Source organism: Sapajus apella, unplaced genomic scaffold (assembly GCF_009761245.1).
Source record: "Sapajus apella isolate SASKATOON/1434 unplaced genomic scaffold, GSC_monkey_1.0 scaffold185, whole genome shotgun sequence".
Taxonomy (NCBI): domain Eukaryota; kingdom Metazoa; phylum Chordata; class Mammalia; order Primates; family Cebidae; genus Sapajus; species Sapajus apella.
Window position 1 is genome coordinate 523727 of NW_022437125.1, and position 14932 is coordinate 538658.

Here is a 14932-nt window from a genome sequence, read left to right on the forward strand (position 1 = left end):
ACTTTGGGAGGCCGAGGCAGATGGATCACGAGGTCAGGAGTTTGAGATGCAGCCTGACCAAGATGGTGAAAACCTGTCTCTACTAAAAATACAGAAATTAGCTGGGCGTGGTGGCGGGTGTCTGTAATCCCAGCTACTTGGGAGGCACAGAATTGCCTGAATCTGGGAGGCAGAGGTTGCAAAGAAGCGAGATCATGCCGCTGAACTCCAGTCTGGGTGATAGAGCCAGACTCCGTCTCAAAAAAAGAAAAAAAAGTGAACTAGGCTGGTTGCGGTGGCTCACCCAGCACTTTGGGAGGCCAAGGCAGTTGGATCACTTGAGGTCAGGAGTTGGAGACCAGCCTGGCCAACATGGCAAAACCCCGTCTCTCCTAAAAATACAAAATTTAGCCAGGCATGGTGGCATGCGCCTGTAATCCCAGCCACTCAGGAGCCTGAAGCAGGAGAATTGCTTGAACCTAAGAGGCAGAAATTGCAGTAAGCTAAGACTGGCCACTGCACTTCAGCCTAGGTGCAGATGGAGACTCTGTCTCAAAAAAAAAAAAAAAAAAAAAAAGAAACAAAAGAAAAGTGAACTAGACCTTGATCAGGGTTTTTGAACTTCAGCCCTGTTGACATCTGGAGTTGGATCATTTTTTGCTATGGGGGCATCCTGTGCATTATGGCGTGTTAAGCAGCATCCCTGGCTTCTGCCCACTAGATGACAGTGGCACCCTCCTCAACAGCTGTGACAACCAAGAATGTCTCCAGATATTGCCAAATTTGTCCTCTGGGAACATCCCTTCTGGTTGAGAATCACTGTTCTAGATTTATCAACAAAGACAAGTCCCATAAGCTTATTGCTGAGTGAAAAGATTGGGCTGCAAAATGATCACTTACGGCCGGGTGCAGTGGCTCACGCCTGTAATCCCAGCACTTTGGGAGGCCAAGGTGGGCGGATCACCCGAGGTCAGGAGTTCAAGACCAGCCTGGGCAACATGATGAAACCCTGTCTCTACTAAAAATAAAAGAATTAGCCAAGCGTGGTGGCATGCACCTGTAATCCCAGCTACTCGGAAGGCTGAGGCATCAAAATCGCTTGAACTTGGGAGATAAAGATTGCCGTGAGCCCAGACAGCACCACTGCACTCCAGCCTGGGCAACAGAGTGAGATTCTCCCAAAAAAAAAAAAAAAAAAAAAAAATTAAATGAACGTATGATCCGATAATGTATGTTATTTATATGTAGTGTGCCGGGGGGTGGAGGTGTGGGGGGGTGTTTAACTCATCACCTATTGTTAGTGTTAGTGTATTTTATATGAGGCCCAAGACAATTCTTCGAACATGACCCAGGGAAGCCAAAAGATTGGACAGGCCTGTTTGCGAGTAAGTAATCGATACACTTGCCACTTGCCCCTTGCTTTGCCATCCCCACCAACTAACCATGTGATCTTGAACAAGCTATTTTTTTCCTCTCCACATCTCTGGGTTTTTGTTTTGTTTTGTTTTATTTTTTGAGACGGAGTCTCACTGTCGCCCAGGCTGGAGTACAGTGGCCTGATCTAGGCTCACCACAACCTCCACCGCCCGGGTTCAAGCGGTTCTCCTGCCTCAGCCTCCCGAGTAGCTAGGATTACAGGCATGTGCCACCACGGCCAGCTAATTTTGTATTTTAAGTAGAGACAGGGTTTCTCCATGTTGTCAGGCTGGTCTTGAACTCCTGACCTCAAGATCCGCCTGACTCACCTCCCAAAGTGCTGAAATTACAGGTGTGAGCCACCGCGCCCAGCCCACATCTGTTTTTAAAAATAAAGCAGAATGTTGCTTCTTTGTCTAACTCCTGATGAGGACTGGGATGAACTTTTCCCTCCTCTAATCTCATCCTGCAGTTATAAGCCCAAAATGCAGCTTCTCCCTGCTCTCAAGGTTGTCCTGAGTCTCTACATTGACCAAGGTCCTAGGGTATGAGGTAAAATGCTCTCAGCCCCTTCTAGGGTCTATTTAAAACACAACTGGCTGAGAGTTAATCCCTTGGAGCAGCTGGTGGCCTGTGCAGAGGCCAGGTCGGATGAGGCACCCATGTTTTGTAGAAATGGATACCTGTGCATCTAAAAATAACTCCCAGGGATTGAATTCTTTCCAGGATCTTTCTTGTGCCCTCTGGGACCATCCCAAGGACCGAGGTTGGGGAGTGGTGACGGGGACAGGCAGATGCCCACGTTTGCATCATGTGTGTGCCTGCTATATAAGTCACATGCCGGCTGGGCACAGTGGCGCACGCCTGTCAACCCAGGACTTTGGGAAGCCGAGGCAGGCAGATCACTTGAGCTCAGGAGTTCAAGACCAGCCTGGGCAACATGGCGAAATCCCGTCACATGCCTAGCTTCTGGTTCTGCCACTCACTCTGGCATGGCCTTGGGCAACTGACTGCCTGCCCCCCAAGCCTCAGTTTCCTTCACTGTCAAAGGACCAAGATGACAGCCAGGCTTGGTGTCTCACACCTGTAATCCCAGCACTTTGGGAGTCTGAGGTGAGTGGATCACCTGAGGTCAGGAGTTTGAGACCAGCCTGGCCAACACAGTGAAACCCATCTCTACTAAAAATACAAAAAGTAGCTGGGCATGGTGGGGGGCGCCTATAATCCCAGCTACTTGGTACTTGGGAGGCTGAGGCAGGAGAATTGCTTAAACCCAGGAGACAGAGGTTGCAGTGAGCCAAGATCATGCCATTGCACTCCAGCCTGAGCAACAGAGCAAGATTCTTATCTCAAAAACAAAAACAAAAAAACAAAAAAAAACAAATCCTAGGTCCTTTCCCTTTCCGAACTCCTCGGTTTCTCTTGCTGGGTTTTAGGGCAGCCCCAGGAAGCTAATAAGTTTTCACCTGCTGCCTGCCACGGACACATTCCCCTCTCATTGGGTTGCCTTAGGCTAGTCCCTCCCTTCCCTGGGCCTCGGTTTGCCCATGTGTAGCATGGAGAGGCTGTCTAGGGTGACCAATTATCCCCCTTTGCCTGGGCCCCAGGGGTTTCCTAGGATATGGGACCTTTTTTTTTTTTTTTTGAGACGGGGTCTTGCTCAGTTGCCCAGGCTGGAGTGCAGTGGCACCAATCTCGGCTCCCTGCAGCCTCTACCTCCCAGGTTCAAGTGATTCTCCTGCCTCAGCCTCCCGAGTAGCTGGGATTACTGGGATTACAGGCACCCACAACCATGACCAGCGGCTAACTTTTGCATTTTTAGCAGAGACAGGGTCTTCTCCATGTTGACCAGGCTGGTCTGGAACTCCTGACCTTAGGTGATCCACCCGCCTTGGCTTCCCAGAGTGCTAGGATTACAGGTGTGAGTCACCATGCCCCGCTGGACTTGGGACTTTTGATGCTCGTTTTGGGAAAGCCTGGACAAACTGGCCACTCCAGGGCTATATCAGTCATTTCCAAAGATGCCTGCAAGAGTGAAAAAGAGATTGCTTAGTGCCTAGCAACGACGCAAGAGGTATTTCTGGAATGGTGCGGAAATGGAAAGTACCTGTGGGTGGAAACTTCAGTAGATGGATTTTTAAAAAATCAGCTCTGCCTCAGACAAGAGGAAAAAGGCTTGGGTCCCTAAGTCCTGGTCTGTAATAGACTCTGTGACTTTCCCTCTCCAGGGGTCAATACCTCATTTGCAGATGGCTGGACAGTGCTAGAAGGCTCCCCAGGGCACTCCGGCACCGTGCAATTTACTCGGAAGTGTACGAGGCATGGGGTACTGACCAAGTCTCTCAGTGACTCTAGGACCAGTCTCTTCCTCCTGAGCCTTTGAGCTCAGCTTTCTGTGCCAGTTTCCTCCCCTGTAAAATGAAGACGGCAGCCCCTGCCTCACAAGGTTGAGCAGGGTGAATAGCCTCCTGCCCTTAAAAAGCTTGTAGTTCAAACCAGAGATCTCAAACCAGGGATCAAAGAACAGTTTTCTTTGGTCCTAACGGCATATAAAAAACATTAAAACTTGACCAGGTGCGGTGGCTCTCGCCTGCAATCCCAGCACTTTGGGAGGCCAAGGCGGGCAGATCGCCTATTCAGGAGTTCAAGAACAACCTGGCCAACAAGGTAAAACCCTGTCTCTGCTAAAAATACAAAACTTAGCTGGGCGTGGTGGTAGGCGCCTGTAATCCCAGCTACTTGAGAGAGGTTGAGGCAGGAGAATCGCCTGAACTTGGGAGGCAGAGGTCGCAGTCAGCTGAGGTCGCACCACTGCACTCCAGCCTGGGTGACACAGCAAGACTCTATCTCAATAAATAAATAAATAAAATAAAGAGGCCTGGTGCCGTGGCTCACGCCTGTAATCCCAGCACTTTGGGAGGCCGAGACAGGTAGATCACTTGTGGGCAGGAGTTCAAGACCAGCCTGGCCAACATGGTGAAACTGTAAAAATACAAAAATTAGCTGCGTGTGGTGGCATGTGCCTGTAATCCCAGCTACTCGAGAGGTTGAGGCAAGAGAATCACTTGAACTTGGGAGGCAGAGGTTGCAGTGAGCCAAGATAGTGCCGCTGCACTCCAGCCTGGGTGCCAGAGCAAGACTCTGTCTCAAAAAAAAACAAAAGTTAAAACTGCAACCCAGATGCCCTACAGGAAGTAAATGGAAAAACAAACTATGAAGCATCCTTACCATGAAATATTATTCAGTGAGCTGTATCAAGGCATGAAAAGCCACGGAGGAACCTTAAATGCATATTCCAGAATGAAAGAAGCCAGTCTGAAAGGGGCAAACACCACATGATTCCAACCATAGGACATTCTGGAAAAGGCAAAACTACGGCAGTGGTAGAAAGATCAGTGGTTGGCCGGGTGCAGCGGCTCCCACCTGTAATCTGAACACTTTGGGAGGCCTAGGCAGGTGGATCTCTTGAGCCCAGGAGTTCAAGACCACCCTGGGCAACATAGTAGGACCCTATCTCTATGTTGTTTTTGTTTTGAGGCAGTCTCATTCTGTCACCCAGGCATGATCTCTGCCCACTGCAACCTCTGCCTCCCAGGTTCAAGTGACTCTCCTGCCTCAGCCTCCTGAGTAGCTGGGATTACAGGTGCCTGACAGCATGCCCGGCTAATATTTTCTGTATTTAGTTGAGACACAGTTTCTCCATGTTGGCCAGGCTGGTCTTGAACTCCTGACCTCTGGTGATCTGCCTGCCTCACCCTCCCAAAGTGCTGGGTTTACAGGTGTTAGCCACCACGCTCAGCCAAGTTCTACTAATTTAAAAAAGAAAAAGAAATGTTTGAACAGCCAACACAGACACAGAGGAAAAATCAGTTCTGGGGGTTCCAGCCCCAACCAGGTAGAGTTGTGCCTGCTTGGTTCTCCCCTGGGGACAGATGGTCCCCACCTGGCTGGCCTCTGTGTAGCATGTATGATCTGACTGGCCCCTGGAGGCATGGGAGTTTTGAGATTTATGATCCAGATCAATGGTCCTCAACTGGGAGAGACTGTGCCCCCAGGGACGCTGGCAGTATCTGGGGCATTTTTGGTTGTCATTATTGGATGGTGGGGGCGGGGGGAGGTGCTACTGGCCTCTAGAGGTTGGAGGATGCTATAAAGCCTCCTGAAATGCACAGGGCAAGGCTGGAATACCCCAATGCAGAGAACCAGTTCTCATCCAGAGAATTTTAAAAAATATCGATGTTTGGTGCCAATCCCAGCGATTGTGAATTTATTATTATTATTATTATTATGATGATGATGATTTAGATGGAGTCTGCCTCTGTTGCCCAGGCTGGAGTGCAGTGGCATGATCTTGGCTCACTGCAACCTTGGCCTCCCAGGTTCAAGCCATTCTCGTGCTTCAGCCTCTCGAGTAGCTGGGATCGTAGGCTTGCACCACTACACCTGGCTAATATTTGTATTTTTAGTAGAGACAGGGTTTCACTGTGTTGGCCAGGCTGGAACTCCTGGCCTCAGTCGGTCTACCTGCTTTGGCCTCCCAAAGTGCTGGGATTAAGGGTTGAGCCACCTCATCCAGCCCCACGATTCTGATTTATTTATTTAATATTTTATTTTTTTGAGACTGAGTCTCGCTCTGTCACCCAGGCTGGAGTGCAATGGCATGATCTCGGCTCCCTGCAACCTCTGCCTCCTGGGTTCAAGTGATTCTCCCACCTCAGCCTCCTGAGTACATGGGAGTACAGGTGCTCACCATCATTCTCGGCTAATTTTTGTATTTTTAGTAGAGACAGGGTTTCACTATTTTGGTCAGGCTGATCTCGAACTCCTGACCTCAGGTGATTCGCCCACCTTGGCCTCCCAAAGTGCTGGGATTACAGATGTGAGCCACCGTGCCAGGCCAATGATTCTGATTTAAATGAAAGAGAGGTGATATCAGAACAAAAGGATTTTATTTTATTTATTTTTTTTTTTATTTTTTGAGATGGAGTCTGACTCTGTCATCTAAGCTGGAGTGCAGTGGTGAGTTCTCAGCTCACTGCAACCTCTGCCTCCCGGGTTCAAGCAACTCTTGTGCCTCAGCCTCCCAAGTAGCTGGGATTACAGGTGTGTGCCCCACCATGCCAGGCTAATTTTGTATTTTTAGTAGAGACAGGGTTTTGCCAGGTTGGCCAGGCTGGTCTCAAACTCCTGACCTCAGGTGATACGCCCATGTCAGCCTCCCAAAGTGCTGGGATTATAGGCATGAGCCACCGCACCCGGCCAGGCTATGCATTTCTTTTTTTTCCCCTTCATTTCTTCAGTTTTGCAGCCAGCACTCACTGCTTCCTTCTCTTTCCTCACATGGAGCTTTGGGGCCCCAGAAATGAGCCAAATCACCCAGAGGTTGTGCTCAAATACAGATTCTCATTTGGCAGAGCTGGGTGGGACCTAGGGCTCTACATTTCTTTCTTTTCCTTTTTTTTTTTTTTTTTTTCTGAGACATAGGTTCACTCATGTTGCCCAGGCTGGAGTGCAATGGTGTGATCTTGGCTCACTGAAACCTCCGCCTCCCTGGTTCAAGCAATGCTCCTGCCTCAGCCGCCTGAGTAGCTGAAATTACAGGCATGTGCCACCACGCCCAGCTATTTTTTGTATTTTTAGTAAAGACAGGTTTTTGCAGTGTTGGCCAGGCTGGTCTAGAACTCCTGACCTTGGTGATCTGCCTGACTTGGCCTCTCAAAGTGTTGGGATTACAAGTGTGAGCCACCATGCCCAGAAACAGCTAGGGCTCTGAGTTTCTTCCTTTTCTTTTTCTTTTTTGAGATGGACTTTTGCTCTTTTGCCCGGGCTGGAGTGCAGTGGCGTGATCTCGGTTCACTGTAACCTCCACCTTCCAGTTTCAACTGATTCTTCTGCCTCAGCCTCCCAAGTAGCTGGGATTATAGGCACCTGCCACCATGCCCGGCTAATTTTTGTATTTTTAGTAGAGATGGGGTTTCACCATATCGGCCATACTGGTCTCGAACTCCTGTCCTCATAACCTCCCCGCCTCAGTCTCCGAAGGTGCTGGGATTACAGGCGTGAGCCACCACAGGGGCTCTGCATTTCTAACCAGCTCTCAGGGAACATTGACACTGCTCAGTTGAAGACCACACTCTGGATTTTCTCAGGATTCTCAAGAAAGCCTGACCCACGGGAGGCTGAGGTGGGAGGACTGCTGGAGCCAGGAGGTAGAGGCTAGAGTGAGGTTTGACTGCACTACTGCACTCCAGCCTGGGAGACAGAATAAGATCCTGTCTCAAAAAAAATTTCTTTTTTTTACAGGAGTTGTTAAACTTTAGAAGAGGGAAAAAAAGAAGAAGAAAAGAGAAAAGAAAAAACAATTTTTTTTTAAAGTTCAGTTGTCCGAGAGCGGTGGCTCGTACCTGTAATCCCAGCACTTTGGGAGGCTGGGGCAGGTGGATCACTTGAGGTCAGGAGTTCAAGACCAGCCTGGCAGACATGGTGAACCCTCATCGCTACTAAAAATACAAAAATAATTAGCCGGGTGTGGTAGCGGGTGCTTGTAATCTCAGGTATTTGGGAGGCTGACGCAGAAGAATCACTTGAATCTGGGAGGCAGAGGTTGCAGTGAGCTGAGACTGTGCCACTGCACTCCAGCCTGGGCGAGGAAGCAACAGTCCAACTCAAAAAAAAGAAAAAAAAAAAAAAAAAAAAAAAAAAAAAAGAAAGGAAAAGAAAAAGAAGAAGCAATCCTGACCCAGAAAATGCCCGTACCCCAAGTAACACATTGCTCCGCAGACTTCCAAATAACATAACCATCCCTCACAAATGCCTTAGACCTTATCACTGACAAAATTCTCTATAGATCTTTACAATAGCTAGGAAAGGGAGTCTGGGAATCTCTTACCAATGATCCCATTTCACAGACAAATAAACTGAAGCTCATGGTGGTGAAATAATTGGTGTGGTGTTTACCCAGTGCTAGTGGTAGAACTGACTCCCCAGATTGGGAGATGTGGTTTGTTTTTTGTTTTGTTTTTTTTTTTTTTTGAGACAGGGTCTCACTGTCGCCCAGGCTAGAGTGCAGTGCTACAATCATGGCTCACTGCAGCCTCGACCTTGCAGGGTTCAGGTAATCCTCCCACTTCAGCCTCCCTAGTAGCTAAGACTACAGGCACATGCCACCACACCTGGCTAATATTTTTGTATTTTTAATAGAGAAGGAATTTCACAATGTTGCCCAAGGCTGCTCACAAAGTCCAAGCAATCTTCCAACCTCAGCCTCCCCAAATGCTAAGATTATCTGACCTATGCAGACACTCTTAATTTTTTTGTTTTTTTTTGAGACAGAGTCTCGCTCTGTTGCCAGGCACTAGGCTGGAGTGCAGTGGCACAACCTTGGCTCACTGCAACCTCTGCCTCTCGGGTTCAAGCAATTCTTCTGCCTCAACCTCCCCATTAGCTGGGACTACAGGCAGGCATCACCACACCTAGCTAATTTTTGTATGTATTTTAGTAGAGGCGGGGTTTCACTATGTTGGCCAGGCTGGTCTTGAACTCCTGACCTCGGGTGATCTGCCCACCTCAGCCTCCCAAAGTGCTGGGATTACAGGCGTGAGCCACCTCGCCTGGACTTAATTATTTTTTTTAGGAGACAGGGTCTTGCTCTGTTGCCCAGGCTGGAGGGCGCTGGTGTGATCACAGCTCACTGTAGTTCCCAGGTGACACTGATGCTGCTCAGCTGAGGACCACACTCTGAGCTTCATCCTTTCTCAGGATTCTCAAGAAAGCCTGAACCAGGCGCAGCTGAGCTCCAACTCCTGAGCTCAAGTGATCTTCCAGCCTCAGCTTCCTGAATAACTGGGATGACAGACACACACCAGAATTTCATGCCTGGCTATGAAATTTTTTTTTTTTTATTTTTTTTTTTTTTAGACAGTCTTGCTCTGTCACCCAGGCTAGAGTACAATGGCGTGATCTTGGCTCACTGCAACCTCCGCCTCCCAAGATCAAACGATTCTCCTGCGTCAGCCTCCAGAGCAGCTGGGATTACAGGCGCTGGCCACCACGCCCGGCTGGTTTTTGTATTTTTTAGTAGAGAGGGGTTTTCACCATGTTGGTCAGGCTGGTCTCAAACTCCACACCTCCACTCATCTCGGCCTCCCAAAGTGTTGGGATTACAGGCGTGAGCCATTGTGCCCAGGCCTGAAATTCTTAATTTCTGAACAAAAGGCCCCACACTGATATTTTGTTCTGGGCCCTGCAAATTCTGTAGCTGGTCCAACATACAAATTCTGAGAAGAAAGTTTACAGATGCCTAGCATGCAGGCTAAACTGAGCCTAACAGTTCAATCCAATTCCTTTCTTTTCTTTCTTTTTTTCCCCAAGGCAGAGTCTTACCCAGGCTCTGTTGCCCAGGCTGGAGTGCAGCGGGGAGATCTCAGCTCACTGCAACCTCTGTCTCCCAGGTTCGAGCGATTCTCATGTGTCTACCTCCCAAATAGCTGGGATTACAGGCGTGTGCCACCACACCTGGCTAATTTTTGCATTTTTAGTAGAGACAGGGTTTTGTCATGCTACCCAGGCTGGTTTTGAACTCCTGGGCTCAAGCGATCTGCCCGCCTTGCTTCCCAAAGTGCTGGGATTACAGGCATGAGCTACCGCGTCTGGCCTCCAACACCTTACTTTTTCTAAGGAAACCAAGTACCTCACGTTAGTTGTACTGATTCTTGGAGTTAAGCAGACCTGGGCTGCGTCCCGAGGCTGCAACTGACCAGCCGTGAGACCACAGGCTCACTGTGTATTTAAGATAGCTTGGCCACTATTTCCTGTTTCCCCAGTTGTGAAAGGAGGAGAGTGAACTGGGTGGAGTATCCTCAGCCCTGAAAACATACATCAGTCACTGAGGGAGGGGAGATTAATATTCTGATTCAATTGGTCTGAGGTGGAGATAAGAAAAAAGCTCCCAGGGTTTGGAACCACATCTCAGCCTCAGGAACCTTCAGGCTCCAGCGCTTGGAGTTTGGATGGTTTATTCTAGGACTTCTGCAGAAACATCTTGAACCTTCTTGCAAGTTCCCAGGCAGCTGGGAGACCTCTTTTCTCGAAACATTTGCGTCCCACATCCCCACAAGGATCCAAACCTCCTCAGTTTCAGATTTTCTTTTTCGTATTTTTTTTTTACTGAGACAGAGTCTCACTCTGTCACCCAGGCTGGAGTGCAGTGGTGCGATCTCAGCTCACTGCAACCTCCACCTCCAGGGTTCAAGTGATTCTCCTGCCTCAGCCTCCTGAATAGCTGGGACTACAGGTGCATGCCACCACGACTAGCTAATTTTTGTATTTCTAATAGCAACAGGGTTTCACCGTGTTGGCCAGGCTGGTCTTGAGCTCCTGACCTCAGGTGATCCGCCTGCCTCGGCCTCCCAAAGTGCTGGGATTACAGGTGTGAGTCACCACACCTGGCTAGTTTCAGATTTTCTAAGGTATGCGGGGTTCTGCAGTTGCCCAAGGACTGGGCCTGAGCCACTAGGAATTCTTCCCCAGAAAAGAAAGATAGCCCCATGTTCATGCTAGGAAAATACAAAAGCCTATTTTGTTTTGCAAATTAAGTGTTCTCCTGGATAGCATTTAAGGAAATAGATTCTGGCATGTGAACAGGCAAAAATAGAATAAAAATTCCTAGCAAGTGGAGTGTAATCCTGTTAGTATAAGAGCGTGCATTGGCTGGGCGAGGTGGCTCATGCCTGTAATGCCAGCACTTGGGAGGCAGGTGGATCACGAGGTCAGGAGATCAAGGCAATCTTGGCCAACATGGTGAAACTCCGTCTCTACTAAAAATACAAAAATTAGCCAGGCATGTTTGCATGTGCCTGTAGTCCCAGCTACTCAGGAGGCTGAGGCAGGAGAACCACTTGAACACGGGAGGCAGAGGTTGCCATGAGCCAAGATCACACCACTGCACTCCAGCCTGGGTGACAGAGCAAGATTCTGTCTCAAAAAAAAAAAAAAAAAAAAGGCCGGGCGCGGTGGCTCACGCCTGTAATCCCAGCACTTTGGGAGGCCGAGGTGGGTGGATCACGAGGTCAAGAGATCGAGCCCATCCTGGTCAACATGGTGAAACCCCGTCTCTACTAAAAGTACAAAAAATCAGCTGGGTATGGTGGCGCATGCCTGTAATCCCAGCTACTCAGGAGGCTGAGGCAGGAGAATTGCCTGAACCCAGGAGGCGGAGGTTGCGGTGAGCCGAGATCGTGCCATTGCACTCCAGCCTGGGCAACAAGAGTGAAACTCCGTCTCAAAAAAAAAAAAAAAAAAAAAAAAAAAAAAAAAAAAAAGCGTGCATTTACGTCTATAACTACATAGGTATAAATGAACAGAAGAGAGATCAGGAAGGTGGCCACCATTATGTTGACAGTAATTCTCTTTTTTCTCTTTTCCCTTTTCAGTTTGAGTTTTAGTAAACAGGAGCACTTGTTTTTATCATCTGAGAATAAAGCTACTTCCTTTCTGAGCTGTAGGGGTAATTTACATCTAAGTGGGAGGAAGGTTTATGAAGTTTGAGGTTCTGCTATTTTTCTAAGTCTAAAATCTATTTTCTAGTAAGTTGCTGGTGTGCTAGAATAATGATGAACGAGAAACATTTGCTCATGGTGAATCTTGTATATAAAAATAGAACACGTTCTAAGGAAGCCATTCATCCTCATTTAAAAAATGACTTTTTAAAAAATCTAAGAAGCAGGATCTACCCTCCAGTGACCTCCCCAGCGGGGGATCTGGAGCTGAGAGGGAGGACGCTGACCCCAAGTCACCCAGCCCTGGGACCGGTTCTGCTCCGAGGGTGGAAAGGATCTGGAGCCAGGGCTGGAAGAATTCCCGTGGGGACTCGAATGGTCCAGCGCCGTGGGGAAGGGAGGGGAGTGGAGGGTGCTGGACAGTTGCAGCCGGGAGGGGAGCCGGTGTCACTTTCCGCAGCCCCCAGCGCGGCGGCCCTTATATAGACACTCCGCTGGCGCTCCCACTCCGCGTGCCAAGGTCAAGAAGGGAGGTCACACCTGCGTGCGGCCAGGGCAGCTGCATCACCCCCCACCTGCACCCTCGCTACGACCAGCGCCCCTGGCCCAAGTTCCTGCAGCTCTGACCCAACAAGGAGTCCTGGCCTTCTCTCCACCCCTCCCCAAAGCACCTGCGCCCCCTCCTCTAAACTGGCGCACGCCTCTCCTTCCCCTCCCCCAGCTTCAGCGTCCTGGGGGCTTCTACCCTGGGCTCACCCCCGCCCAGGTTCATCGCGGGAGAACCCCACGATTCTCGCGCCTGCCCACTCCCACGATGCAATCCCTGAACCTGTCCCCCCGCTCCCTCCACCACGTACGGGCTTCTCCTCTCCGCGCACCCCGAGCTGCTCCCGCCCGCGACCCCCGCTACCCGCCCCTTCCAGCCCCAGACCCCGGCTCACCTGGCTCATACTTGAGGTAGAGGATGGAGACGATGAAGTAACTGAGGTCGAAGACTGGGAAGAGCGGCACCCGCGAGAAGCTGAGCGCCAGCTCGCCCAGGCTCAGCGCCGAGAGCAGCTCCATGGCGCCCGCCCGCCGGTGCCACCCGGGGCCCCGGCCTCGTCCGTCCCGCCGCCAGCGGCCCAGCGACTGCGCCCCCGCAGCTGGGCCCGCCCCCGCCCTCCAGGCGCCACCCCAGGCCCGGCCCCCGCGGGAAAGGAGGGGCGACGGCCCACCCCGGGACAGGTGGTGGGGACGCCCAGCCCCACGGATGGAGCCGGACGGTCGGGCGTCCCAGACGCTGACCCTCGTGCCATCGCGACCCCGTTCCACCCAGGGAGGAGGGGTGCGGGGCCCCAGTGCAAGGCGAGAGGGGCTGGGGGGCTACCCATTCTGGAGACCCGTCCCTCATGCGGGGCACCGGTTCCCAGGGGGCCGAATCAGCCAGAGCTGGTCTCCATCGGCTCAAGTAGGAGGACCCCGATCTTCGGTGGAGCACAATGAGGACCCTTACGCCCTGGTGGGACCCCATGAATCACAACCCCTGATCCCCGTGGAAATTGGATCGGTTAGGACCTCCGTCCTCTGCGGGGTCCGGTCAAGACTTCCTGCCCCACAGGGTCCGTTAGATCAGGAACCCCGTCCTCGGTGGGGCTCCGGAAGTCAGGACCCCAGAGTCTTGTGTGGAGCAGCTCAGTGGGGATCACTGCCCCCCATGGGGCCCTAAAGGATCTCATTGAGAACCCAGTTGGTTGCGGCGCCCGTTTCGAGGAGCCCACTGCGTCGGGAGCCCGCACTCAGTGCAGCTCCGGAGTCAAAAGGATTCCTTTTCTCCAGAAGCCCAATTTGGGACCCCAGCAAGTGAGTAGGAATTGCTGCCCAGCTAACCCTACGGCACACGAGACCTCACGCAAGCGCGGCACGCTTCGAACCCGTGACCCAATCCCGCCCCAGAAGACCCCGCCCCTGAGTGAGGTCAGACGCTGGCCCCGCCCCTTCTATTCCGGCTCTCGGGACCTCCCCAACAAGGTGGGGCGCTCGTGCTCCCCTAAAGGGGCCTGGCCTGCAGAGGGCGGGACCCTCCCGACCTTCACCTTCGATTGGCCCAGCCCTCGCCAACGTTGCTTTAGGATTGGTCGGATTGTGCTCCTCTCCACCCCCTCTTCCCTGGGGCTTCCGCTTCCGGCTCTGACAACCGCTTCGGACGTAACGATGATCGGAGACATCCTGCTGTTCGGGTAATTAGGGGGACCAGAGGCCGGGAAGAGAGAGCCAGACAGGACGGGGGGCGCCCCTAGTAACCATAAGTCTCCTTCTGCAGGACGTTGCTGATGAATGCCGGGGCGGTGCTGAACTTTAAGCTGTGAGTAGGCCGCTCCTGACTGCGGCTCCATCCGGGGGACCTGTAGTCCCGCCCTCATAAGCGTCATCTCGCGGCACGTCGCAGGCCCCGCCCTACTCGCCTATGGCCACGCCTCCAGCCTGGTTTACCTTGCTTTGACCCTCCTCGCCATCGAGCGGCATTAAATCCATACTCGCCGTTCCTTTAGTGTCCCTCTGCTCGCTTTCCTGGAGAGCTTAAGACCCATCCCCCAAGAAACAGCCCCAACCCGGATTCTCAACCCTGGACCCGCACTGTCAGGCCACTTTGTAAACTGTCGGTGGCTGCTGACCTGGCTGTGGTTGTCCGGGCTGTGGTGGCCCAGAGAGGGAAATTGAACCGTCCGAGATCACACAGCAAGTCAGCGGCAGGGCCAGGGCTGAAGCTTAGTGTTTGTGGCCTTCTGAGGTGGGGGTCAGGGGACCGAGGAGTCTATGTCCCACTGAAAGTGGTCACTGTCTGCTCCTCTTTGTAGGAAAAAGAAGGACACGCAGGGATTTGGGGAGGAGTCGAGGGAGCCCAGCACAGGTAAGGTCTTTTTCCTGGACCCTGGAATTGCATGGTCCACTTCAGAGAGGACAATTCTGTTTCATTAAGTCCTACCCTCGTTTGCTTTATTTTTTCTTTTCCTTCCTTCCTTCCTTCCTTCCTTCCTTCCTTCCTTCCTTCCTTCCTTCCT

At 51.4% G+C, this 14932-nt stretch overlaps 2 protein-coding genes and 1 long non-coding RNA gene across 5 annotated transcripts in view; 2 read left to right on the top strand and 1 right to left on the bottom strand.

The window, feature by feature from the left end:
• Window positions 1-14040, bottom strand: part of TMEM38A (transmembrane protein 38A) — a 32358-nt gene extending 18318 nt beyond the window's left edge. The window contains exon 1 of one of the 2 annotated variants that reach the window (XM_032268676.1): window positions 12833-13034. In XM_032268676.1, the coding sequence (XP_032124567.1) occupies window positions 12833-12956 (124 nt within the window). In that variant the 5' untranslated portion in view covers window positions 12957-13034. Of the gene's footprint in view, window positions 1-12832; window positions 13035-13960 lie in introns of those variants that run through there. The other variant, XM_032268677.1, reaches the window with a different exon arrangement.
• The window catches only part of LOC116543255, a 24590-nt gene continuing 17928 nt past the window's right edge, over window positions 8271-14932 (top strand). The window contains exons 1-2 of the long non-coding RNA XR_004265520.1: window positions 8271-8411; window positions 11936-11941. This is a non-coding gene — a long non-coding RNA (uncharacterized LOC116543255). The remainder of the gene's footprint in view (window positions 8412-11935; window positions 11942-14932) is intronic.
• SMIM7 (small integral membrane protein 7) overlaps window positions 13728-14932 on the top strand; it is a 16094-nt gene continuing 14889 nt past the window's right edge. Inside the window, exons 1-3 of one of the 2 annotated variants that reach the window (XM_032268679.1) lie at window positions 13728-14110; window positions 14194-14235; window positions 14729-14781. In XM_032268679.1, coding sequence (XP_032124570.1) covers window positions 14085-14110; window positions 14194-14235; window positions 14729-14781 — 121 coding nt within the window. In that variant the 5' untranslated portion in view covers window positions 13728-14084. The remainder of the gene's footprint in view (window positions 14111-14193; window positions 14236-14728; window positions 14782-14932) is intronic. The other variant, XM_032268680.1, reaches the window with a different exon arrangement.